The sequence below is a fragment of the Balaenoptera borealis genome (genome assembly GCF_965194805.1).
Source record: "Balaenoptera borealis genome assembly, chromosome: X".
NCBI lineage: Eukaryota > Metazoa > Chordata > Mammalia > Artiodactyla > Balaenopteridae > Balaenoptera > Balaenoptera borealis.
Window position 1 is genome coordinate 64,641,971 of NC_138881.1, and position 25,968 is coordinate 64,667,938.

Consider the following 25,968-nt stretch of genomic DNA (forward strand, 5'->3'; position numbering starts at 1 on the left):
TTGTTTCCTTTTACTGTTTTTTTAGAATTAATTAATTAATTATTTTTTGGCTGTGTGGGGTCTTCGTTGCTGTGTGCAGGCTTTCTCTAGTTGCGGTGAGGGTGGTGGCCACTCTTTTGCAGTGCGTGGGCTTCTCACTGTGGTGGCTTCTCTTGTTGGAGCACAGGCTCTAGGCACATGAGCTTCAGTAGTTGTGGCATGTGGGCTCAGTAGTTGTGGTTCACAGGCTCTAGAGCACAGGATCAGTAGTTATGGCACACAGGGTCAGTTGCTCTGCGGCATGTGGGATCTTCCCAGACCAGGGATCGAACCCACGTCCCCTGCATTGGCAGGTGGATTCTTAACCATTGCGCCACCAGGGAAGCCCCCCTTTTACTGTTCTTTTTTTTTTTTTTAAATTTGGACACAAAGGCAGACAGACATTTGCGTTTTTTTTTTTAATTAATAGCTACTCTATTTATTTATTTATTTATTTGTTTGGTTTTTTTTAGCTGTGTTGGGTCTTCGTTTCGTGCGAGGGCTTTCTCTAGTTGTGGCAAGCGGGGGCCACTCTTCATCGCGGTGCGCGGGCCTCTCACTATCGCGGCCCCTCCCGTTGCGGGGCACACGCTCCAGACGCGCAGGCTCAGCAGCTGTGGCTCACGGGCCCAGTTGCTCCGCGGCATGTGGGATCCTCGCAGACCAGGGCTCGAACCCGTGTCCCCTGCATTGGCAGGCAGACTCCCAACCACTGCGCCACCAGGGAAGCCCCCCTTTTACTGTTCTTATCCTAAAGAAATCCCTGTATAACTGTTTGTGGGATAGCCATCCAACTAGCAAAATAACATCCTTTCTAGTGGGATTTTCATTGTCCTTTCTGCCAGCTGTGGGACTAGAACCTACATGGACAACCTGGCGGAAGATAAAAGCAACTTGATATCAGGAAACTTGGGTTCTTCTCATGGCTTTTCTTTTGACAAGTCACTTCACCTCTCTAAACATATTATTTTTTAAGGATTTATACTGAGTCATGAGAGAGATGGGCTAGTCTTTCGCACAAATGGTTTGGCAAGTTAATTCAGTGTATGTGAAATTCTTTCATATCGCTTGTCTTTCTTAGTCAAAAAGGCTGAGTTTAAAAGTGAATTAACATTTATCTCTGAGAAATGAAAACATATGCCCACACAAAAACTTGTACATGAATATTCATAGCAACTTTATTCATAATAGTCAAAAAGTGGAAACAATCCAGGTGTCCATCAACTGATGAATGGATGAACCAACTCTGGAATACTATGGAATACATACCATGGAATACTACTCAAATAAAAAGGAACAAACTAATAATATACACAACAATCTGGATGAATCTTTAGGGAATTATGCAGAGTGAAAAAAACCAACTTAAAAGGTCATATACTATATGTTTCCAACTGTATAAGGTTCTTGAAGTGACAAAGAGGCAGAGAACAGATTAGCAGTTATTTGTGGTGATAGAATTGTTCTGTATCTTGACTGCAGTAGTGGATATACAAACATACATAGGTGATAAAATTTTATAGAGCTAAATATACCACACATAAGTACAAGTAAAACTGGGGAAATCTGAACAAGATTGGTGGATTGTATCAATGTCAATATCCTGGTTGTAATGCTGTACCATAGTTTTGCAAGAGGTTACCACTGGGGGAAACTGGGCAAAATGTATAAGACATCTCTCTGTATATTTCCTACAACTGCATGTGAATCTACATTTATCTCAAAATAGAAAGTTTACTTTAAAAACAAAGTAAGTAAATAAGGTTTCCTTTTGTCCATTAAAATGCCCTAAACTGAAATGAAGTGTTGAGGCTTAAGAGAAAGAAATTCCAAAGGGTTTAGAATCTTCTGGGTGCTAATTTTAGGCGCAGTCTTTTCTGTGCAAATACAGCAGCAGCTGCCTTGAAAAGTCTTTGTTGAGCAGTTTTCTGAATGGCTCCTTTGATCCTGTCAGTTTCTGCAGTGGGCGTATCATGGGTAGACTTGCAAGTTGGTTGACTTGGCTCCAGGGTGGAGAGAACCACAGCTCCTCCTTTACTGTGTGGGTACCCCACTTCGAGTTCTATGGGCTGGCTTGACAGGGTCCAGTCCAAAAAATCAGCTGCATCCTTGTGGGAAGAGGGAAGGGGTAAATCTGGCTGTCAAGCACCAATGCATAGCAAAGGACACAGAAATGTTGACTTAAGAGTATATAGTGCTCGAACCCATGTCCCCTGCAGAAGCCCGTGCACCGCAACAAAGAGTAGCCCCCGCTCACTGCAACTAAAGAAAGCCTGTGTGCAGCAACGATGACCCAACACAGCCAAAAAATTAAAAAAAAAAGAGTATATAGTGGACAGAGGAGGATCAGGAATGGAATCTGGCAGCTAAGGTAGAAAACACTCAACTTCTTGTTTTTCCCTAAAAATGAGCTAGCTTATATGTTCTGTATTTGTCAATAATTTTTTCCCTTTTCTTCTTGCATAGTTTGCTCCTTAACTAGGGGGAAGCCAGGTTCCAGGTGTTTTGAGAAGTGGAGCTTTAGAATTTCTATAGCAGCTTTGTGCTAGATTGCATCCATACATTTAATTTTGTGCTAGTTATTTTTAAATCATTGTTTTGGAGGAAAAAATATTAAGGAACCTGGAATCAGATGCTCAGCTTTCAGATGCTTTTGGTATAGCAAGCTTTGCTACAAGAAAGTAAAGCTTTAGGCTAGGGGCTCTCTAAACAAGGGTGAACTAATGACAAAGTTATAAACTAGTCAAAGTTGTCTTTCACAACTCCTGCCTTCACCCTTTGTGTACTCTTTTTTCCCCTCGTTGGGACTCCTTCCTTCCTTGCCCCATACCCAACTGTCCAGTATCCTCATAGCCTCTCCTTACAGACATTTTAGAGATTTTCTGTCTGGAAGGACACAGGAGAAGCTGATAACAAAGGAGGAGGGCTGAGGAATTGGGGTGAGGAGACTTACATTTTTACTGTGCATCATTTTGTGCTGTTTGAATTTTAAATATCTGCATGTACCACCTATTGGAAAAAAATTTTTTAACTTTTTTCAGTAAAGAATTTGCTATCTAGGCAGTCCATGGCATATAATATTTTGGGAAAAGATGGTCTGGGTTGAAGTGATGTAGATCTAACCTTATTTGCTTATAAAAGTTTTCGAAATAAGTGTTTATGTTCTAAACTGAAAGCCTGATGCCAATTTTTTAAAAAAATTAAAATGATTACAAATATCATTTTTAATCAAATGCTAAATGCTGTGCTTTAGACTAACCTTTACAAATATGGTAAAAATACATCCTGAAATTTTAAAGCTAGTTCCAATGAAAAATATTCTAACCCAATGTAAGACTAGCATGTCTTGACTTTTGGTTCATAAAATATGGTCAGCATAGATATATTTTTCTAATATAAAAATTAAGTAGAGCAGCACAGTGACAATATCATAAACTTGTATTACATAGTATACAGACATCTAGTTTACTGTAGAAATTTCTTTTTTAATTGAAGTATAGTTGAATTACAATGTTGTCTTAGTTTCAGGTATACAGCAAAGTGATTCAGTTTATATATATATATATTTTCAGATTCCTTTCTATTATAAGATATTATGAGATGTTGAATATAGTTCCCTGTGCTACACAGTAGGACCTTTGATGTTTATCTATTTTATATAAAGTAGTGTGTATTTGTTAATCCCAAGCTCCTAATTTATGTCTCCCCCTCCTTCCCCTTTGGTAACCGTATGTCTGTTTTCTATGTCTAGGGTCTGTTTCTGTAAATAAGTTCATTTGTACTCTTTTTCTTAGATTCCACATATAAGCGATATCATATGACATTTGTCTTTCTGTATCTGACTTACTTCATTCAGTATGACAATCTGTAGGTCTATCCATGTTGCTGCAAATGGCATTATTTTGTTCTTTTTTATGGCTGAGTCATTATCACATCTTCTTTACCCATTGATCTCTTTATGGACACTTAGGTTGCTTCCATGTCCTGGCTATTGTACATAGTACTGCTATGAACATTGGGGAGCATGTATCTTTAGTCTACTATAGAAAGTTCTTATTTCTTCACTATCCTTGCCTCATTTTGAATGCCACAGCCAGAAGAGTTTGGCTCTCTGCCCTGTTCCAGTACTTCGAAAAGTTCAGTGTGACAGGCCTAAACTCAAGCTGCAAAAACCAGTGCTGTTTGGGTCTTTGCACAGATTCTTTCCTATTCACTTTCTTGACTGTCTACTCTCTGCTCTCATCTCCCTGGCATGCTGAACCTAGTTCCACAACTGCTTCTAGAAGCCCTTCATTTTGGTTACCTTTAAGTACTTCTCTTCTTCTATGGTTTATAGGCCCCAGCTCCCTGCTCTGGTATTGGCTCTGAATGCTCCTTTGATTGCAGTAACACCAGCAGTTTCAGGTAAAAGAAACCTCCTCCACTAGCCCTGCCCCCATGGAACCTTTACCAACAAAGCTTGTCCCTTTCTGTACTTTGTCAGGGTGGGCAATTTGGATGTTTGGAGCTTTACAGTTTCCCTTCATTTAAAATTTCCTGGGACAAACAGGGATAGATTTTAGGGGTCATGTTGGTAACCCTTGTCATCTGTGAGAGCATTCATCTGGCAATGCCATCTTGTTCAACCCAGTTTCCTTGAGTCACCCCACACTTATGCAAGACATATTTACTTATGCTACTACTTTTTCTTCCTTTTCTGCTCCTCCTCTTTGCCCTTCTCCTTCTTTTTTTTAAATTTTATTTATTTATTTATTCATTTATGGTTGTGTTGGGCCCTCGTTTCTGTGCGAGGGCTCTCCCCAGTTGCGGCAAGCAGGGGCCACTCTTCATCGCGGTGCGCGGGCCTCTCACTATCGCGGCCTCTTCTTGTTGCGGAGCACAGGCTCCAGACGCGCAGGCTCAGCAGTTGTGGCGCACGGGCCCAGTTGCTCCGCGGCATGTGGGATCTTCCCAGACCAGGGCTCGAACCCATGTCCCCTGCATTGGCAGGCAGACTCTCAACCACTGTGCCACCAGGGAAGCCCTCCTTCTTTTCATATTTACTTTTGCCATGAAATCTCTCATCCTTTGATCCATTTCCTTCCTGTTCCCTAACAAAGTTAAAATGCCTTAAAGCATTGGCCTCCTAGCACTGAATCAATCTACTCATCTCAGTCCTAATACCAGCGGGCTGACTTAAAATTGAAACTATCATCAGATCATTGTTTTTTTCATTTTCTCTGTCATTGACATGAATATAAAGTGTAAGTATAAACTTAGGACACCGCCTTTTGTGGAATATTCTAGAATTTATACACCAAATTAGCATTCTTCAAAGTGATCACTGAGATAGAGTTGTTACAAGTATCCCTGTGATGTAATCATTGTTACAAATGTTTGGGGGCTGCTCTTTTGGAATTAAGGGGCGACAGAAGGTAGTGGAAAGAACATGAGGTTCTGAGATGATATAGCCTTTGCTTTGTTTTGTTTTGTTTTTTCTTTGCCACATATTGTGTGTTTCTATTTATATGAAATGTCCAGAATAAGCATATCCATAGAGAGAGAAAATAGATTAGTGGTTGTCAGAGCCTACATAAAAGCAAGAATGGAGAGTGATTGCTAATGTGTGCAGGGTTTTTTTGAGGGGGGGATGGTGAAGACAATTTTCTGGAATTGGATAGTGATGATTGCACAAATTTGCAGCTATATTAAAAACCACTTCATTATACACTTTAAAAGAATAAAGTTTATGGTATATAAAATATACTTTAATTAAGCTGCTATTAAAAATGTATGTAAACTTACATCTAATTTCCACATAAATAAGATATAGCCTTTTCTTTGAATTGCTAATCTGCCTCACATTAGCTGTACAATATTTGTGTCTCTGAGCTTCCAGTTCCCCATGTATACAGTGGGGTTGAGACTATTTATCTTGCTGAGTTTTGTAGTGAGTCATTCATGCCTATGAAAATGCTGGACACATAGTAAGTGCTTGATATTTTCACACTTCTGTACTTACTGCCAGTTTATCATCTGTGCAAGAAAGTTGTTGCCCCTGTACACTCTCCCTTAGTTGATGGCTCTATTTCCCCCTCTCTCTTTGTGTTCTGGTCAAACTCAACTATATTCTTCCTTAAAAAATTAGGAGTATGAGGGAAGTTTTCTGACTTGATATATATTGAAACTTATAGCAAATAAAATAATTAATTGAAAATCTATAGATGTCATCCCATTAACAAAAAAAAATCTATCATCACTATGATTTAATATAGGGAGGTTGTGACCAATACTATGAGACCAACATAAAAAAATGCATAGGAAATGTATGAATTTGAAAAAGAGATATATAACTTCCATTACCTACAGAGAACATAATCATTAACAGATAAACCTAATAGAATAAACAGTCATATTTTTAAAACTATTATGAGTTCAGAAAGCTTTCTATGCTTATGATCAACAAGAACACAAAAAATTAAAAACTTATGGCACCCTTGCTATACTTAACTAGAAAATTAGGAAAAAATAAGATATTTCTCAATATCTCAATAATAAAATCTAAAAGTTTCTAGGACATACCCTAACACAGAAACACAAAATTTTACAGAGAATATTTTAAAACTTTTTAAAAATATAAAGGAGGTTTTGACTAAATGAAGATATACCATGTCTATATTTGGTGTCGCCTCCTCCGAAATTTACCTGTATTAGAGGCTTTGGTTTTTTGGAAAAATGCCATTAATGCAGGGGGCATAAAGCGCCTTGCCAGATGTACCAGGCTTTTGTCCCTTGACCTGAGCCAAAGCAATAATCTTGTTCATCTCAATGACAGTGAGTTTGATGCTATGCCCAGCCTCCAAAGGTTGAATCTAAACATGTGTCAACTTTCCTTTCTCAGCAACAGGACCTGGGGTGCCCTCCAGAACTTGAGAGCCCTAGACCTGAGCCACAATAAGTTTAAAAGATTTCCAGATTTTGCATTTTCACCCTTGAGGTACCTACAATCTCTCTTTCTCTCTAGACATCCCATCACAGAACTCAATAATATGGCCTTCTATGGGCTGTATTCATTGAAGGAGCTCAACTTGGCTGGGTGCTGGATAGTAGAAATTGACAAATACTCCTTTGCTCAATTTCCAAATTTAGAGAGTTTAGACCTTGGATACAACAATATTCGGACACTGAAATGCAGAACATTTCAGTTTCTGAAGAAGCTCCAAGTTCTCATTCTCTCCCAGAACCGCCTGAAAGACATAGAGGAGAATGCATTTTCTGACCTCAATTACCTCTATAAACTTGACTTGGCATACAATATCTTGTCAAGTTTTCAAGCAGGCCTTTTCTTGGGCCTGGAAAATCTAGAAGTTTTGAATCTCAGTTTTAATAAAATTAGTTATGAAACCACTAGGACCTTGCCATTTCCTCCATTTATGAACCTCAAGTCTGTGAAACAACTCAACCTAGAAGGACAAATACATGGAATTCAGGTTGTTCCAACCAACTTCTTCCAAGGGCTGAATGGCCTGCAGGAGTTACTCCTAGGGAAAAATCCCATGGTATTCCTAGACGACCTTCAGTTTGACTCCCTGATTAATCTCACAAAGTTGGATATCTCAGGAACAAAATCTGGAGACCGAAGTCTCAGTTTAAATATTTCCTTATTCCAAAAACTCAAAAGACTAAAAATGCTGCGCCTAGAAAACAACTTAGTGTCATTGACTCCTGGCATGTTCTCTGGCTTAGAAAGCCTTCAGGTCTTCTCTTTAAGATTCAACAACCTAAGAGTCATTAATCAAAGTCATCTGGAGAATCTGAAATCTCTGAAGTACTTTGATCTCTATGGGAACAAACTTCAGTGCAGCTGTGACAATGCATGGTTCAAGAATTGGTCAATAAACACAGCAAATGTCCATATCCCCTACCTCCGGAGCTATACTTGTCAGCAGCCAAATATCCAGAGTTTGTTGATAGATTTTGATGATTCTATGTGTAATTTTGACCTAGGAAAAGTTTGCTTCTTCTGCTCCTTCAGTCTGGTCCTCACAACCATGGTCTCCTCTTAGTTCATTGCCAAGATGACTCCATCTCTATGGTATGGGCTCTACATATTTTGAGCCTGGTACCTGGCCAAGTGGCATAGGACAGAGAAGGAGTTCATCTATGATGCCTTTGTCTCTTTCACTGCCACTGATGAGCAGTGGGTATATGAAGAGCTTGTTCCAGCCCTAGAAGAAGGTGGCCAGCCCACTTTTAAGCTCTGTCTTCACCACCAGGACTTTGAACCAGACATAGACACCTTTGATAACATCCAGAATGCCATCAACACCAGCCAGAAAACTTTGTGTGTGGTCAGTAACCACTACCTGCACAGAGAATGGTGCCAGCTTGAAGTACAGCTGGCCAGCATCAAGATGTTCTATGAGCACGAGGATGTCATCATCTTGATCTTCCTGGAAGAGATCCCAAACTATAAGTTATCCAGCTACCACCGACTCAGGAAACTTGTGAATAGGCAGACATTTATCACCTGGCCAGACAGTGCCCAAGAGAGGCCATTCTTCTGGGCTCGTATTAGAAATGCATTGGGCAACAAATCTGTGGAGAAAGACAACGCACAGCTAATTGTGGCCCAGTGACTAGAAGTCTTTGTGACCTCAAATCCAATGTTGCCCAAGGTGTGTATCGACTAAGAGTGTGACTGAACGTACCTGCTCTGCGGGGAGAAGGTTGCTCATGACCGTTATTTGGTTAATGTCCATCAGGCAACTGGAAGAGTGAAGGGAGCTGCCTGAGGAAGCTTCAGGAACAGTGTTAGGGGATGTAATCCCGCTCTTAGGGGATTAGATATCTGGAAAGTAGGGCCCTCATATGTGCTTGAGAACATTGCTCAGCTAGTTTATCCAAATCAGTTCCTGTCAAGATAGATTGAACTATACTCCTTCTAAGAACCTATAACAACATAAACACCACACACAGGGTTTAATAAAAGCAAAAAAAAAAAAAAAAGTTAGGATTCTGGTGTATTCTCCTTTAGGGCATGAAATTCCAAAGGCCGGCTTCTGTTTAAGTCAGAGCCCAAGCGTTAGGAGAGTCCTAGTTTGGATCCATTGATTTACTCAATGGGAAGCAGCCTTGATGATCTAGCAGTGCAATGATGACTGCAGGAACTATCACCTAGCTGTGATAAAACAGACTTCATAGAGCAGTTTCTGGCAGCCATTCTTTGGGTTGTAGCCCCAATGGCTTCATGCTTCAAGCACCAGACACAGACCAGTGTCCTGTAGCAGGCAATATCTGTAGGGAGCAACACCCAGCATAGGGGCCATGGCTCTGGTAGTAGGCAAAAGTGCTACAGATTCCTGTAGGAAGGAATTTCTTACAGGAAAAGTGCTATAAATTCCTGGAGCAAGAGGGGCCATAGGGATCTAGAGGAGATCAGCCTATAGTGGGATTAGTAGGGTACCAACACTGCCCTTTTCTGACTGTCTCTCCATGAGGACTTGGTCTTTGCCCTTTATCCCTAAGACTCTGGGAAGAGTTTGTTGAGGAAGAAAGACCCTGATGGGCAGAATCTTTAGCAGCTCAGGTAGTCAAACGTCTACCTCAGTGGGCCCTTGCCAGGTCTCTCTGTACTACATACAAATGACTCCCCTGTGTGAAGAGAGGTCGGCATGTTTGGGACAGGACTTTTGTTAAACTGTTAGGGAAAAATCCAAGGGCATTTGTGTGGGAAATTGTGAGTCATCAGCTGGATGTTTGTGGGTTAAATATTATATTGTTGCAGGAAAAGTTTACAACTGCCTCATGGGACATGCAAGAAATATGACATTACTTAATTTTCTTTAAATCAAATGATATCTGATTTTGAGGCCCTGTTCTGCTAGATTGTTAAAAAATTCTATCTTAGTCATTATGGGTTCCCCACCCTCACCCACTAACCCCTCATGTTCTTGCATAAAGCAAAAAAAGAAAAAGTTGGTGGAGGACTTTTGTAGAAAAGAAGTGCTCAGGAGTGAAAAACAGCTCTTTTTTTTGCATCCTGAAAAAAATGGGGGGCAATTTCTCCAGTCTTTGGTCCACATTACCACTTGTATGCCCATCGTCCAAGCTGGATCCCTGGAGTCTGAGGACTCTGCTGCCTCTGGGCTATGCTTGGCACTGCATCTTTTGCTGAAAATTGGACATAGCCATTCACCTCCCTGGAGATGAAATGGGTCTTGGATCCCAGCACTCAAGGAAACAGCAAGTAGACCTCTGTTCTTTTCCTGGTCCTAAGTAAACTTCACCTCTCTGGGTGCTTCAGTCACCATTCTGTGCCCTGCTCTCTCCCCATCACACACACACACACACACACACACACACACACACACACACACATACACACACACACACACACTAGCATGATTCAATAAACTAAAAGACAGGAAGACAACTTCCTGTCTTCAGACAACTTCAACAGGCATAGGAGTGTGTTCCCTTTGGATGGGGGGGAGCTATATTTCTCTTATTCTTCCTGATTCTTCCACAGCAGGAAAAATAAAACAAAAACATCTCTATACATTATTCTGCCATGAAATTAATAAGTGAAAATGACTAGCAGACTAAGATCATTGGGCAGCATGCCAATCAATGGCTGTATAGGATTCTTTGAAATTACAGTGTGTGATAGGAGGGGCACAATACCATGAAGAGGGTGATGGCTGTAGCCTAGTAGGAAAGTACACATTGGTGCATGTGTGTGTAGTCCTTCTTGGAAGGAAAGGTGGATAATTAATAACTTGAACTCGTTTCATTTTTGAAATGATGAGGCAATCATGCTGGAACAGAGACTACATTTTATACACATATTCCAGGAAACCAGATGAACAGCAGTGTTCACCTATGTACTTGGGACCAGCTACATAATTGCAGGGCCTAATGTAAAATGAAAATGCAGGGCCACTTGTCCAAAAGTTATTCAGAATTTCAAGACAGTGATGGCAGAGCACTAAACCAAGTACAGGGACCTTCTGAGTGTGGAGCCCTGTGTGACTGCACTGGTCACATGCCCATGAAGCTGGTCCTGCTTGTGACTATCAGCCAGGTGAATAGGATTTTCTCCTCACAACTTAAATCTCCAAATAGGAAAACAGTGGGTATTTTCCCACAGAACATATTATTTAATCCAGTAAAGGGATGATTATTTCCTTGAACGAAACTGTCTCGCCAGTCTTTGAGGTCATCTTAAAAAAGAAGTGGAATTGTCTTTTGTATTTAAAAAAAATACCATCACACCACCACAGATAAAATGGTGCCATTGTCACTCTTGTTGTTTTAGTCTTGGAAGGGATTGGGGCAGTAACTCAAGGCATACCCATTATACAAAGGTTTGCATTATGTTTTTACATGTATCAAGTATTTACTTAGCTGGGATACAGGGAAATTCATTTCCTAGACCAAATTACTAAAACTATAGGCACTTTAAAATGAAGCCATTGGAGCTGTAATTATATAAAAAAGATATTTGGAAATGATTATGTAGTTAATTTCTCTATCATCAATCAATCTGCAGTAACAAGTGGTTTAAATTGGAACAGAAAAAAATTTACATGAGAAAAAGAGAAATGTTCCTGCCAGTAAAGCTAAAAATATATTAAGCTTAATTTGTTAGAAAGATCTGAATTTTTTTTCCCTACAGATACTGAAAAAAGGGATAGAAATCTCTCTGTTTAGAATTATTTATATGGGCCTACTTGGATGATTTTTCAAAATTTATTTAATTAATTTATTTTATTTTTGGCTGCGTTGGGTCTTCGTTGCTGCCCGCGGGCTTTCTCTGGTTGCGGCGAGCGGGGGCTACTCTTCGTTGCGGTGTGCGGGCTTCTCATTGCGGTGGCTTCTCTTGTTGCAGAGCATGGGCTCTAGGTGCACAGGCTTCAGTAGTTGTGGCACGCAGGCTTAGTTGCTCTGTGGCATGTGGGATCTTCCCGGACCAGGGCTCGAACTCATGTCCCCTGCATTGGCAGGTGGATTCTTAACCACTGTGCCACCAGGGAAGCCCCTACCTGGATGATTTTTAAGCTCATCTTCCAAACCAGAGTTTCAGTGCCAGCTCTGTATTTATGAGAAAGGGATAATGTCTCCACCTATTGAATATATGTTTCCTTGCAACCACACATTTGCCCTTAATAATAGGATTAGTGATTGAGTTTAAGAGGCAGAGCCAAAATTATTCCTTGGCACACACAGTGTGGTCCAGAGATCAGGAGCATGAGCATCACCTGGGAGCTTGTCAGAAATGCAGACTCTCAGGCCCAACCCAGAGTCTGCGTGTTAACTGAACCAGAATCTGCATGTTAACAAGATCTCCAGAGGATTCTTATACACATTATAGCTTGAAAGGCACTGGGTTAAGCAATTACTTACATTGAGGAAGCTCTGGGAAGGTTCTCCTATCTTCAAATATTAACTCCTCTTAGGTTACACAGTGATCAAAATGTAATCATTAAATATTCTTTGGATTTCTCTTCTTGTAATATTTCTCAAAAGAATAACAGTAACAATACTATAATTTTACATGTGTGTTGTTAATTACCGTTTCCAAAGCACTTTCATACCTGTGATCTCACTTGATAACTTTGTGATGGGTAGCCCATTAAACTAATGCACCCTAATCATTCTACCAGTAAATATGAAGGTAGGTCAACATTGTATTGCTTTTGCCTAAGACCATTAAAAAATCAAAGAATACTTTGGTGGTAATCATTTTGCAATATATAAATGTATCAAATCAACACATTGTACACCTTAAACTTACACAATGTTATGTCAGTTATATATCAATAAAGCTGGGAAAAAAACTGCAAGAATAATATATAGGTACAGTGAAATCCAACTAAATGAGTGCAAAATTGACGTAAGAGTTTTGAGATAAAAGATAATATAGTGAGGATATATTTCTAAGCGTGAAAATATAGAAGGGTTCATAGAATCCCAGAAAGAATCTTCATCATTGGGTAGATTTAATTATTATGTCTAAAATAACATTCATTCTAATTGTTGAAGTGAAAAGAAGTGGCTCTGGAAGCTACATATGTGTTCATTTAAAACAGGAAACAACTTGAGTTAGAATTAGCCTAAGAAAATGCAGATATACAATGCAAAAATGAGAATAGAGGATCTATTAACTTGGGAACTATAAAAACAGGTTTGTAGATATATCTGGACACTGACTGCTGTAAAGGTTTGTCTGCAGATTAAGAAGGTGACATTGACCCAATAATGTCACTTACTACAATCATCTTTGATTTTATTATATTGTACCTCTAGGAGGAATTTAAGCCTGTTATAGGTGGCCTATTGCATCCTAAAACATTTAGGAGGAACTGAGATAAAGCTATTGTGGATTATGGTGGCTCTAAGTCCAGTCCTAACAATTTTGTAGTTTCCAAATAAAGTTCTCAATGGAATCTTTCTAAATTGAAAATCATTAAATAAAGTGACACCGACAGGGGTTCTAACTGGGGGAACTGTTTCCCAAGATGAGAAATGTTAAGCATCTAGTGAAAAGCTAAAACTTTTAGGGTCACTGCCACAGGTGATACGTGACTGCAAACACAGCTTAAGGTGTAGTCCCTGGCTTAATGGAGTTTACGATCTAATTAGGAGATAACATATATTTGTGTAACAGATAATTAAAATGCTAGTCGAATGAGTGATACAGACAGTAAATGTTAAATTAGAGAAAGATGGCCAGAAGCCCAGTAGCACTAAGATATGGCAATTAATATCAGATGACCAAGGTTTGAGGCTTGACTCGACCACTTAAGAACTGTAACCCTGTTACTTGACCGCTCTAAACCCCAGTTTTCCACTCTGTAAAATCAGGATAATTACGTTAGCTTTTTCTAGGCTGTGTTAAAGACTAAGTGAAATAATGTACAGATGGTCTTAGGAGGATGCCTGGCCCATAGATGTTAGCTAAGAAATTCACCTTCCTCATGACTGAAGGACCTGGGGCAGAAAGATCATTGGGTGTCTGAGGATGGGCTTACTGAAAAGGAGTAGCTAGAAACATAGAGGCCACCAGCTTTGTCCACTTCACCATTTGCTAAAGGTCATCCCTAAAGGGAGACCTGGGTTGTTTCCCTCAAAGGATACAGCTCAGCTTTGACGGTACTTCAAGCTTTGTAGAGTACTAAAAGACAGATCTCATTTCATTGCTTACCATCCCCTGAAATGCCCAACCTAATCTCTATAATCTAAACTACCTGTGGATGCCCAAGGCCCAAGCCAGCAGCTTTTTAGGGTTAGAAAGAAGATTGGCATCAGTGAGTTGCAGTGATGAAAGGAAAGGGGACCAGAGAGAATGTGAAGTAGCAGAACCGGTTTCCTTGCTAGCCCCTGCACAGTACTGCCACCTGGTGGTTATTTAATAAACCACAATATCTCTTCCACAGTCTTGTCCTGAAGTACAGCCTTAGTGTTAACGGAGAGAACGTAGTGATGCACTGTATTCGTTTCTGGTGACTACTGTAACAAATTACTACAAAGATGGTGACAACAGAAATTTATTCTCTCATAGTTCTGGAGGCCAGAAGTCCAAAATCAAGGTGTGGGCGAGGCCATGATCCCTCTAGAAGCTCTAGGGGAGAATCTGTTCTTTGCCTTTTCCAGCTTCTGTTGGTTGCTGGCCGCTGTTCCTGAGCTTGTGGCTGCATCACTCGAATCTCTGCCTGCCTCTTCACATGGTCTTCTCCTGTTCTGTGTGCCTGATCTTCCTTTGCCTCTCTCTTATAGGGACACTTGTAATGGCATTTAGGGCCCACTTGGAAAATCAAGGATTTTCTCCTCATTTTAAGATGCTTAATTCAATAGACATCGGCAAAGACTCTTGTCCAAATAGGGCAACATACACAAGTTCCAGGCATTTGATGTGAATATCTTTTGGGGACCATTTTTTGGCCTAACACATTTATTCTTTATTATCATTTATTATACATTGTTGGTAATGAATATATAAGATCAATTGGGACTTCCTTGGTGGCGCAGCAGTTAAGAATCCGCCTGCCAATGCAGGGGACACAGGTTCAAGCCCTGGTCCGGGAAGATCCCACATGCCGCATAGCAACTAAGCCCGTGGGCCACAACTACTGAGCCTGTGCTCTAGGGCCCGCGAGCCACAACTACTAAGCCCGCGTGCCACAGCTACTGAAACCCACGTGCCTAGAGCCCGTGCTCCGCAACAAGAGAAGCCCCCACTCGCCACAACTAGAGAAAGCCCGCGCGCAGCAACAAAGACCCAACGTTTCTTTGGTTTAATAAAAAAAAATTATTAAAAAAAAAAAAGATTGATCTGCTGGCCAGGGCAGGCCAAGAGGATAGCATGCAGGATATAGAGTTTTGAATTTGGGTGTGGGGATGAGATAAGGAGGGAAAAGTCTAGAGTGTCAACTTTTCTAGGGAAGGCCAGCTTGGGTGGGACAGCTCAGTGAGAGACCCTGGGTGGTTGGGAAGCAGCACAGAGGACTCTGGGCACATGGTGTGGAGGAGAGAGTACAGAAAGGGCAAGAAAGGGGTGGTGAGCTAAGATTTAACTTTTGTTTGTTTTTAATAAACTGAATGTGAGTGGTCCTAACCCTTAAAATCCTCTATATGTATAAGGAAATGGGCACTCTCAAACACTGCTGGTGAGACTGGTGGAGTTGGTAAAATACTTTTGGAGAACAATTCTACATATATATCATATACCTCCATCCAGTAATTCTAAGTCTAGAACTCTATTTTAAGGAAATTATCAGAATACAGGAAGATTTATGCACAAAGACATTCCTTATGTCCTTTTTTTTGTGGTGCTCTTGAGTGTTTGTAAACAACTCAAATGTCTACCTTTAGAAAGTAATAGTTGAGTGAATTATGGTTCATCTATAGGATGAAATATTTTATAGTCATAAAAGAGTATGTTTATGAAAAGTGTACCTTAACATGAAAAATGCTTTTATGTGAGATGTTAAGCAAAATAAGTAGGAATTATGAATACATACATACATACTTTACACAAATATTAATTCTAAATTGATTCAAGACTTTTAAAAATATGTATATGTGACCTCTTTATATGTATACATATTGAACTCTCAGAAATTGTGCATAAATATTTAGGTGGCATAACCACCTCTTAAAAAGCACAAACAGGGACTTTCCTGGTGGTACAGTGGTTGAGAATCCACCTGCCAATGCAGGGGACACGGGTTCAAGCCCTGGTCCGGGAAGATCCCACATGACGCGGAGCAACTAAGTCTGTGCGCCATGACTACTGAGCCTGCGCCCTAGAGCCCGCGAGCCACAACTTCTGAAGCCCGCACGCCTAGAGCCCGTGCTGCGCAACAAGAGAAGCCACCGCAGTGAGAAGCATGCACAATGCAACGAAGAGTAGCCCCCACTTGCTGCAACTAGAGAAAGCCCGCGTGGAGCAACAAAGACCCAATGCAGCCAAAAGTAAATAAATAAATAAAATAAATTTATTTATAAAAAAGCACAAACATCATTTATTTTTGTATTCATCTAGCTCAGTAAAATCTTGCCTCCTGAAGCTAAATATTTTTCCCTCTATGTTTATTTCAACTTTTGTTCCCAAGCAGTTAGGCTTAAAAATTTGTAGATATACACAGTGAGTCTGTGATACATGCTGAATTACTACAGGAACTGCAGCTATAAATTGAACAAATATGGGCGAATGGGCTTGGTCCTAAAGGATGTAAGACTTTGACAGAACCAAATAGAGTGGCAGCAATGCCACTGGTCTTGGAGCTCATGGTACTTGGATTTTAGCACTGATACAGAAGAGACTTCTTAACAGAACTTTTTTGTTCATCAATCTAAAGTATTTAAAATCAATTCATGGTGGAAATCTAATTAAAGGTCAATATAGAAAAATGTTCTTATACTGATATTTAAAAATATGGAGATACCTCAGAATAAGCAATAGTGATAGAGTTAACCAAGTACTTCCTGACATTAGACAAATACAAATATATATATATATATATATTTTTCCTTAATAAAGAAATTTATTAAGCTGCCCTCTCAGCACAGCCAGCAGCACGTCCGTCTCCTAATCTGAAGAAATTTATTGATATGGGAAAAGGCTTACATAATAAGAGGGGTAAAAAATTGTATGTGCCAGATAACCTTAACCATACAAAAATAAATAGAAAAAAAGACTGGAAAAAATATACCACAATGTTAAGAGGGGTTATCCATAGCTACTGAGTGTTTTAAAAAGTTTTTTCTTATATTTCTAATCATTCTACAATGACATGTACTAATTTTAACACCCAAAAGAAATTCTTTCAGAAGTGAAAGAATGGCCGATAGCAGGAAATGCTGCAGAGGGGCTAAGCATAGTGTGAATTGAAAAGGAGTCACAGAATTTGGGAACCAGAGGTGGTGTTTCAATAAACGGGGTATCAGACCCCAGGTATTGGGCTTGGATTACGGAGGGAGGCTTGGGTTGAATTGTAGCCCTGCTACTTCACATTTCGGTGACACTGGACACGTAAGTTCTCCAGACGTCAGTTCCTTTGCTGCAAGCCCTGCTACTCCAGTGGGAAATGCTACCAGGCGGTCTAGTGGAGTTATCCATCTACTCGGCACCACGGTCACAGGGACAGAGTAGTACGTCCAGATGAGTGTGACCATCAGGGCAGCTTGCAATATGTAGAAAGCAACACTTATAACCCATTTTATCTTGGCCAACTGAGCTGTCCGTGCTTTCACGTGAGTTTTGAGCTTATCAGTCATCTTGTTGATCTTTCTCTCCAGCCTGGCGTATCTGGCACTCGTCCATCATGTTGACGGTGGAGAGCTCCTGCTTCATACCCTGGATCTCTGCTCGCATCTGTGACTCCTGCTCCACGTCCTTCTGCAGCACCCTGGACATGAAGGAGGAGAAGGACGGGAGGAGTATCCTGAGTACATTGCACCTAAACACGAAGCTGAGCACCAGCAGCCAAGCCCAGCGGTCGGCCCCTGCCGCGCTCATCTCGGAGGCTCACGGCGGCGCCAGCTCAGCTAAAACAGCTCCACCTGGGACCAAGCTGACGGCCGCGCGTGCGCAGTGAGCCCAGCGCCCCGCAGAGGCGCGCCGCCGCGCCTGCGCACTGCCTGTTAATACTTAATAATAGTAATAATTATTACTTACATAATACTTAGATTTAGAACTCCCATACCCATTCCTGTCCCCATCTACCCCACTCTTTCCACTCTCATAGCTAACCATTTTATTAGTTTCTGATATATCCTTTCAGTGTTTATACAGATACAAGCAAAAATAAATATATATTTTCATTTCTCCCTTTTCTTATACAAAAGGTAGCATAGTACTGTACACTATTTTGCATCCGGCTTTCTTCACCTAAGTACATCCTGAAGATACAGAGCTTTCTCATTCTTTCTTACAACTTCATATAGTGTAACATTCAATTATATACTATAGTTTTAAAAATCTAATCCCTTATTGGTAGACGCAAGTTTTTTTCCTGTCTTTTGCTATTACAAACAATGAGAAAATGTACATACATTATCCATAAAGTGCAGATATGTCCTTATCGTGAATAAATTTGCAGAAATGAAACTGTTGGCTCAAAGGGTAAATTCATTAAATCTTCATTCCACTTAGAGTTTTAACTGCTGTATGGTGTGAGGAAGAGATGGAACTTTATCTTTTTCTATAGTATAGATAGCTGGTTGTGTCAACACTATTCATTTAAAAAATAAAGTCCATCCTTACCCCACTGATTTGATTTTGTACAAATTTTCTGTATGTATTTGGTTCTATGATGGACTTTCTCTTTTGTCCCATTGATCTGTCTACTCATGTTCCAGTGACTCGGTGTGTACTTTTTAAATTTTGCAACTTTAGCTCAGCATGGTTTTATTAAGGAGGGTGCAGGTACTATAAGAAAGAGACCCAAGATTGTACACAACTAGTTTAACAAGATAGAAGTTGGTTTCTCTTTTAGGTTAACAGAGTAGAGGTAAGTGGTCCAGGGCTGGTAAAGAAGCTCTGCCATGTCTGAGTCCAAGGTGGCTGCTTCATCTTCTGGCATCTCTTAGCCAGCAGGATGGGAAAAAGGGCCAAAGGAAAGTATGAACTTTCCCTTTCAGTGTCACAATGTGGAAATGGCTCACAATGATTTCCAGAACTTGGTCACTTGGCCACTCCAAGCCACAAGGGAGATGGGGAAATGTAGTCTCTTGCTGGATAGCCATCTACCTGGCTACAACTTAGGAGTTCTATTAGATAATAGGGGGAAATGGTATTTACTACAATGGTGGCCTGATGCAAAGGACTCCAATGTTGAAGGTAGTGGTGTTAGGGGAAGCCCTGACTGAAACTGCCCACCCTGGCCAGCACCACAGTAACCATTTGCATGAGTTATTTTATGACAGGAGGTCCTGGTAAGGAACACGGAACTAACAAGCCACCACCAACCGGAAGAATTCGGGAAAGGTCAAAAGGAGACGCCAGTCCATATGTCCTACCAACCTCCCAGAATCCTTCTCGCTGGAATCCATCTTGGCTGAGTGATGCATGCACCACCAGGAAGGACCCTGAGTCAGAACAATTGGCCAGAGACAATCCAGAAACTAATCCCATCACCATAAAACCTGAGACTGTGAGCCACATGGCAGAGCAGTCCTCCTGGGTTCCCTTACCCTGCTGCTCTCCGGCGGGCGCCCCTACCCAATAAAGTCCCTTGCATTGTCAGCACGTGCCTCCTCGGACAATTCATTTCCAAGTGTTAGACAAGAGCCCACTCTTGGGCCCTGGAAGGGGTCCCCCTCCCTGCAACAGTGAGGCACTGTAACCTGAAGAATGGCATAAACTCTTCCCTCCAGGGGACTAATGCAAAGGTGTCTAGGGTTCATATAGGCTTTACCTTCCTGCCCTCGCAATTTTGGTGTTTTTTTCCCTCAGAATCATATTTATTGTTTGTTAGACCTCCTCTCTCTCTGTCTCTCTCTCTGTATGTGTTCTCATGTGTGTGTGGGTTTTTTTTTTTCCTTTTACTTGTTCTTTTCTCATTGCTTTACTCACATGTCCTTGGAGATATCAATCTTTTTCTGAGGCAACTCTTGGGGCTTGTTAATGAATTAATTGGCAAAAAGAGGCCTCCCAGAGAACAAAAACAGGAACCTGTTTATACCTCTGAACTTCCTACATCCCTTTCCTTGTTATCCCACTTGAATGTGATAAAGAATGGATAGCTTAAGTGGCCCAAATAAGTGACCCTTTTACATTTGCCGAAGATGAAGTTTGCATATGAAATGAGATCTGGGTTATAGAGACTGCTAAGCTAAAGGATAGGGATAAAGCCAAAAAGAAAAGATCCTAAAGCCTTAGGGAGACCATATTAACTAAACTGGAATACTTTAGAGAGTGAAAGGAGGCACTAAAGCAATTCAGTATATATGAAATATTTACCTACTGATCAACAAATTGGCTTTATTATATTGGTAGGCTATAAAACAGTTCTGTTAAAAACTAATTTAAAAAATAAAATTCTTGGGCTTCCCTGGTGGCGCAGTGGTTAAGAATCTGCCTGCCAATGCAGGGGACACGGGTTCGAGCCCTGGTCTGGGAAGATCCCACATGCCGCGGAGCAACTAAGCCCGTGAGCCACAACTACTGAGCTTGCGCGTCTGGAGCTTGTGCTCCGCAACGGGAGAGACCGCGACAGTGAGAGGCCCGCGCACCGCGATGAAGAGAGGCCCCCGCTCTCCGCAACTGGAGAAAGCCCTCGCACAGAAACGAAGACCCAACACAGCCAAAGATAAATAAATAAATAAATAAATAAATTTATTTAAAAAAAATAAATAAATAAAATAAAATTCTTTCTAAAAATAAAAACAACATATACCACTGTACATTAAAGCAAAAAACACTTACTTATGTTGATTATCTGAACATTAAAAAATAACACAAGCAGAATTTTTTTGGTATATACTCACATCCTTTAATCAGTTTCTTAGCCACACCTGTCTCTAACACCACGTTACCAATATTTTTCTGAAAACATATTTTTTCCAATATGGTCGTGATGTTTTAAATTTTTTCATAAAATTGCCTGCAATTTGTTTCACAGTTGCATTTTATGGTTAATAAATTTGAAAATGCAAACATCTTCAATTGATTCTTCTCATCACAATGTTTTTAACTGAGAAAACACCCTCTACAGGAGAAGAAAAAAATTCTACTAAATGGAAAACATTCTCAATACTAATATTTTTATTAGAAAGTATATATACTTCAGCTCAAATATATTCACAGGTTCTGTCTTTTTGCCTCCATTCAGAGTACCTCTCCTTGACTAATGTTTTTATAAGACAAAATCTTGTCCATTAAGTTATCTCTACTTTTAATTCCTTTGACTGTTTTGACAAATTTAGATACTGCAAAATTTTAGGATGTCTCAACTTCATTCCATTCTGGAGCAGAATATCAAGTTACCTAATTAAAAATAGAATCCCCATCAAAAGATTTTCTCTACAAGTTGAGATATCTCTAAGAACAGTTTGATATAATTTCAAAATCAAATGTTGTACACCATGAAGGCTTCTCATTCTCCAGTCTTCCTTGACTCTTTCTATAAGTGTATGTATTAGCTCTTGGTGTCATAGGTTGGTATATTAGTTTTCTATTGCTGTGTAACAAATTTAACAGTTTAAAGCAACACCCATTTATTATCTCACAGTTTCTGTAAGTCAGGAGCCTGGGCTCATATTGGCTGGGTAATCTGCTCAAAGTCTCACCAGACTACAATCTAGATGTTGGCCAGGGTGGCAGTCTCATCAGAGGTTCAACTAAGGAAAGATCCACTTTTCTCAGAATGTTGGCAGACTTCACCTCCTTACAGTTGTAGGACTGAGGTTCTTGTTTTCTTGCTAGCTATTTACCAACAGCTGCTCTCAGCTCCTAGAGGCCACCCATAGTTCCTTTCCATGTGACCCTCTCCATAGTCCCTTTCACAATATGGCAGTTTACTTCAAAGCCAGCAAGGGAGTCTCTCTAGTGCATGCCAGCAAGAGGGAGTCTTATATCTACATTGTAATCTAATCATAGGAGTGACATGCCATCATCTTCAGCATATTCCATCAGTTAGAAGCAAGTCGCAGGCCCCACTCACTCAAGGGGAGAGGATTATACAAAGATGTGAATACTGGAAGGTGAAGATCATGGGAGTCATCTTAGAATTCTTCCCAAGGTTCCCTGGGAAACAGACTCTGAGTTTGAGATTTGTGTGCAGGTGGATTATTGGGGGCTGCTTTTGGGAACAACACCTGTAAAGGAGTAAGGAAATCAGGATTGGATAGAGAGGGAGAAGCTGCAAAGAGGTCGCAACCAATCTCACAGACTGAGATGGTCCTTCAGAAATGTCCTGAAATGAAGCAAAGAAACTAGGCCTTTGTGACCTTCATTGAGCAATCACTGCATGTGGGCTGCCCCTGAGAAGGGGGCATGACCTTAGGCAAGGCAGCTCCCTTCAACACAGGACAATTTCTGAGGAGGTACTCAGTTGTGAGCAGTCGGCAACCAATATTCCCAGCAGCTAGGAATGAGTGCCTTAGTTCTGAAGAGGGGGTTCTGAGTGAAATGTCACATCGCCATTACACTTGGTTAACCATAAAATCTCCTTAATTAGTACATATATTTCCCAACTACTGTGAATAAAATTTAGTTGAATTTATAACAACAAGAGTGTTCTAAGGGTTCGGAACTGTATTGGCAGGTGAGTCAATGAGGGAGGGGCTACTCAGAAAAAAGTGGTGGTTTTTTTTTTTTAAATTTTTTATTTATTTATTTATTTTTAGCTGTGTTGGGTCTTCGTTTCTGTGCGAGGGCTTTCTCTAGTTGTGGCAAGTGGGGGCCACCCTTCATTGCGGTGCGCGGGCCTTTCAGTGTCGCGGCCTCTCTTGTTGCGGAGCACGGGCTCCAGACGCGCAGGCTCAGCAGCTGTGGCTCACGGGCCTAGTCGCTCCGCGGCATGTGGGATCCTCCCAGCCCAGGGCTCGAACCCGTGTCCCCTGCATTGGCAGGCAGATTCTCAACCACTGCACCACCAGGAAAGCCCCAAAAGTGGTGGTTTTGATATATAATGTCAAGGGTGGGTGAAGGGGATAGAATTTGGTGGATGAGAGCTCTTTCATGTCTTTAAATAGCATGCAAAATATCATGCGGGTCCAGGCTAAGACATTAAATCCCCAAAGCCAAACATATATTTCAGTAAAATATAATAGAATAAGAGCAAAAGCAGGTTGAACTTTATTTTTTTTCGAAAATTTAATTCCACTGCTGCTTTCCGAAATTTTTTTTTAATGAATTAATTTATTTTTGGCTGCATTGGGTCTTCATTGCTGCGTGCGGGCTTTCTGTAGTTGTGGCGAGTGGGGGCTACTCTTCGTTGCAGTGCGCAGGCTTCTCATTGCAGTGGCTTCTCTTGTTGTGGAGCACGGGCTCTAGGTGCGCGGGCTCAGTAGTTGTGGCTCGCGGGATCTAGAGCACAGGCTCAGTAGTTGTAGTGCACGGGCTTAGTTCCTCCGCAGCATGTGGGTGGGATCTTCCCAGACCAGGGATTGAACCCGTGTCCCCTGCATTGGCGGGCGGATTCTTAACCACTGTGCCACCAGGGAAGCCCCTGAATTTTTAAAATATTTATTTATTTATTATTTATTTATTTTGACTGCACATGGTCTTAGTTGTGGCATGCGGGATCTTTAGTTATGGCATGCAGACTTCTTTAGTTGTGGCATGCGAACTCTTAGTTGCAGCATGCATGCGGGATCTAGTTCCCCGACCAGGGATCGAACCCGGGTCCCCTGCATTGGGAGCGCAGAGTCTTACCCACTGGACAACCAGGGAAGTCCCAGGATGAACTTTAATAGGGGAAAAAAAATCTAAAGTCCTCTCTCTAAGTTTAGAAATTACCTGTATAAATGAAGCAAAGGGTTGCCATGTCCAAAAAGCAGTTCATGTGAAAAGTATCTGAGACGTTTAATTTACCACAGCTTTAGCTCTATGGCATGACTGAGAAAAATGATAATGCAACCTTGAGTTAATAGAAGTCTACATTATTGTAAATAACAGTTCTAGTGTACCCTGTGCTAATCAGACCTCATCTGTGCCCAGTTGAAGGCAAAGTATTTTATAACACACATGTAGAAAAGTGCATGAATCACAACTATACAGCTCAATGAATTTTCACAAGGTGAACATACCCATATAACTGCTAGAGTGACCAACTGTTCCAACTTCCCTAGGGGTGTCCTGGTTTTAGCACTGGAAGACTTGCATCTTGGGAAACCCCTCTGTTCTGGACAAACTAGATGGTTGGTTACCCTAACCCATCCAGATTAAGACACAGAACATTATCAGCACCCTACAAGCCCTCATATGGATCGTCAGTCACTACCCACTCCTCCTCCCCAAAGGAAACCACTATCCTGACTTCTAACACCATAGATTATTTTGAGGTGCTGTATTTTAATATGAGCACTACAAACTAAAGGGTAGAGGTTAAAACCTCATAGCTCATGGGCTGAATCTAGCTGGTAGATGTTCTGTTTGAGTTATGCAATATTGGCCTGTAGAGCTTTTCCTTTTTTTCCACTTATTTTGTTTGGGGGCCAGTGCTATGAGTTTTAATACAGGTATAGATTCATGCAACCCCTATCACACTCAGAATGCAGAATAGTTCAATTGCCACAAAAATCTTCCTCATGCATCTCCTTTGTAGTCACATATTCCACCAGCTCCTAGTCCTGGGCAACCAATGATCTGATCTCCATGCCTCTAGCTTTGCCTTTTCCAGACTGTCATACATTTGGAATCTTACACACCATGAAACTCATGAGTGTGCCTTATTTCATTCAGCATGATACCCTTGAGGTTCATGCAAGTTGCTGCTTGTATTAATAGTTCATTCCTTTGTATTGCTGACCAGTATTTCAATGTATGAACATACTTCAGTTTGCTTATCCATTCAAGGACTTCTGCATTGTTTTCAGTTCTGAGCAATTATGAATTGTGCTGCTATAAACATGTATGTACAGGTTTTTGTGTGAACATCATAAATCTTCATTTCTCTAGGGTGAATACCTGGGTGGGGGATTGCTGGGTCATATGCTAGGTATAGGTTTAATTTTATAGGAAACTGCCAAGCTGTTTTCCAGAGTGGCTGTACCATTTTGCACTTCTACCAGCAATGTAGGAGAGTTCCAGTGCAGAGTTCTGCATCCTTGTTAACAGTTGGTATTATTATTATTATATTTATTTTAGCCATCTTAATAGATATAAAGTTGCATCTCATTGTGGGTTTTTTAAAAAATGTTTTTAATTTAATTAATTTATTTTTGGCCACGTTGGGTCTTTGTTGCTGTGCACGGACTTTCTTCTAGTTGCGGCGAGCGGGGGCTGCTCTTTGTGTGGTGCGCGGGCTCCTCATTGCGGTGGCTTGTCTTGTTGTGGAGCACGGGTTCTAGGCCCACGGGCTTCAGTAGTTGTGGTGTGTGGGTTCAGTAGTTGTGGAACGTGGGCTCTAGAGTGCAGGCTCAGTAGTTGTGGCACATGGGCTTAGTTGCTCTATGGCATGTGGGATCTTCCCGGACCAGGGCTCGAACCCGTGTCCCCTGTATTGGCAGGTGGATTCTTAACCACTGCGCCACCAGGGAAGCCCCTCATAGTGGTTTTAATTTGCATTTCCCAAATATCAAATGGTATTAAACATTTTATCATGTGCTTATTTGTCACCTGTATATTCTCTTTAGGGAAGTGTCTAAGTCCTGTGACCATTTTTTAAAAATTGAGTTTGTTTTCTTACCATTGAGTTTTGAGAGTTCTTTATATATCATGAATACAAGGTAACAGTGACTGCAACAAATGGCTTCTCATAGCTCTTAGGATAAAAATCACATCTTCATCATGGTTAT

At 40.9% G+C, this 25,968-nt stretch overlaps 1 protein-coding gene and 1 pseudogene across 2 annotated transcripts; one reads left to right on the top strand and one right to left on the bottom strand.

Moving 5' to 3' along the window:
- Positions 1-384: 384 nt before the first annotated feature.
- LOC309620551 (toll-like receptor 13) lies at positions 385-16,165 on the top strand. Its single transcript, XM_082377220.1, is given in 3 exon segments — positions 385-8,060; positions 8,064-8,111; positions 8,115-16,165. Coding segments are annotated over 3 exon segments (1,977 nt in total). The 5' UTR covers positions 385-6,653; the 3' UTR covers positions 8,637-16,165.
- Positions 16,166-16,306: 141 nt separating this feature from the next.
- LOC309620716 (guided entry of tail-anchored proteins factor 1 pseudogene) lies at positions 16,307-22,744 on the bottom strand (annotated as a pseudogene). Its single transcript has one exon. The product of its transcript is annotated as a guided entry of tail-anchored proteins factor 1 pseudogene (transcript).
- Between the last annotated feature and the right edge of the window lie 3,224 nt (positions 22,745-25,968).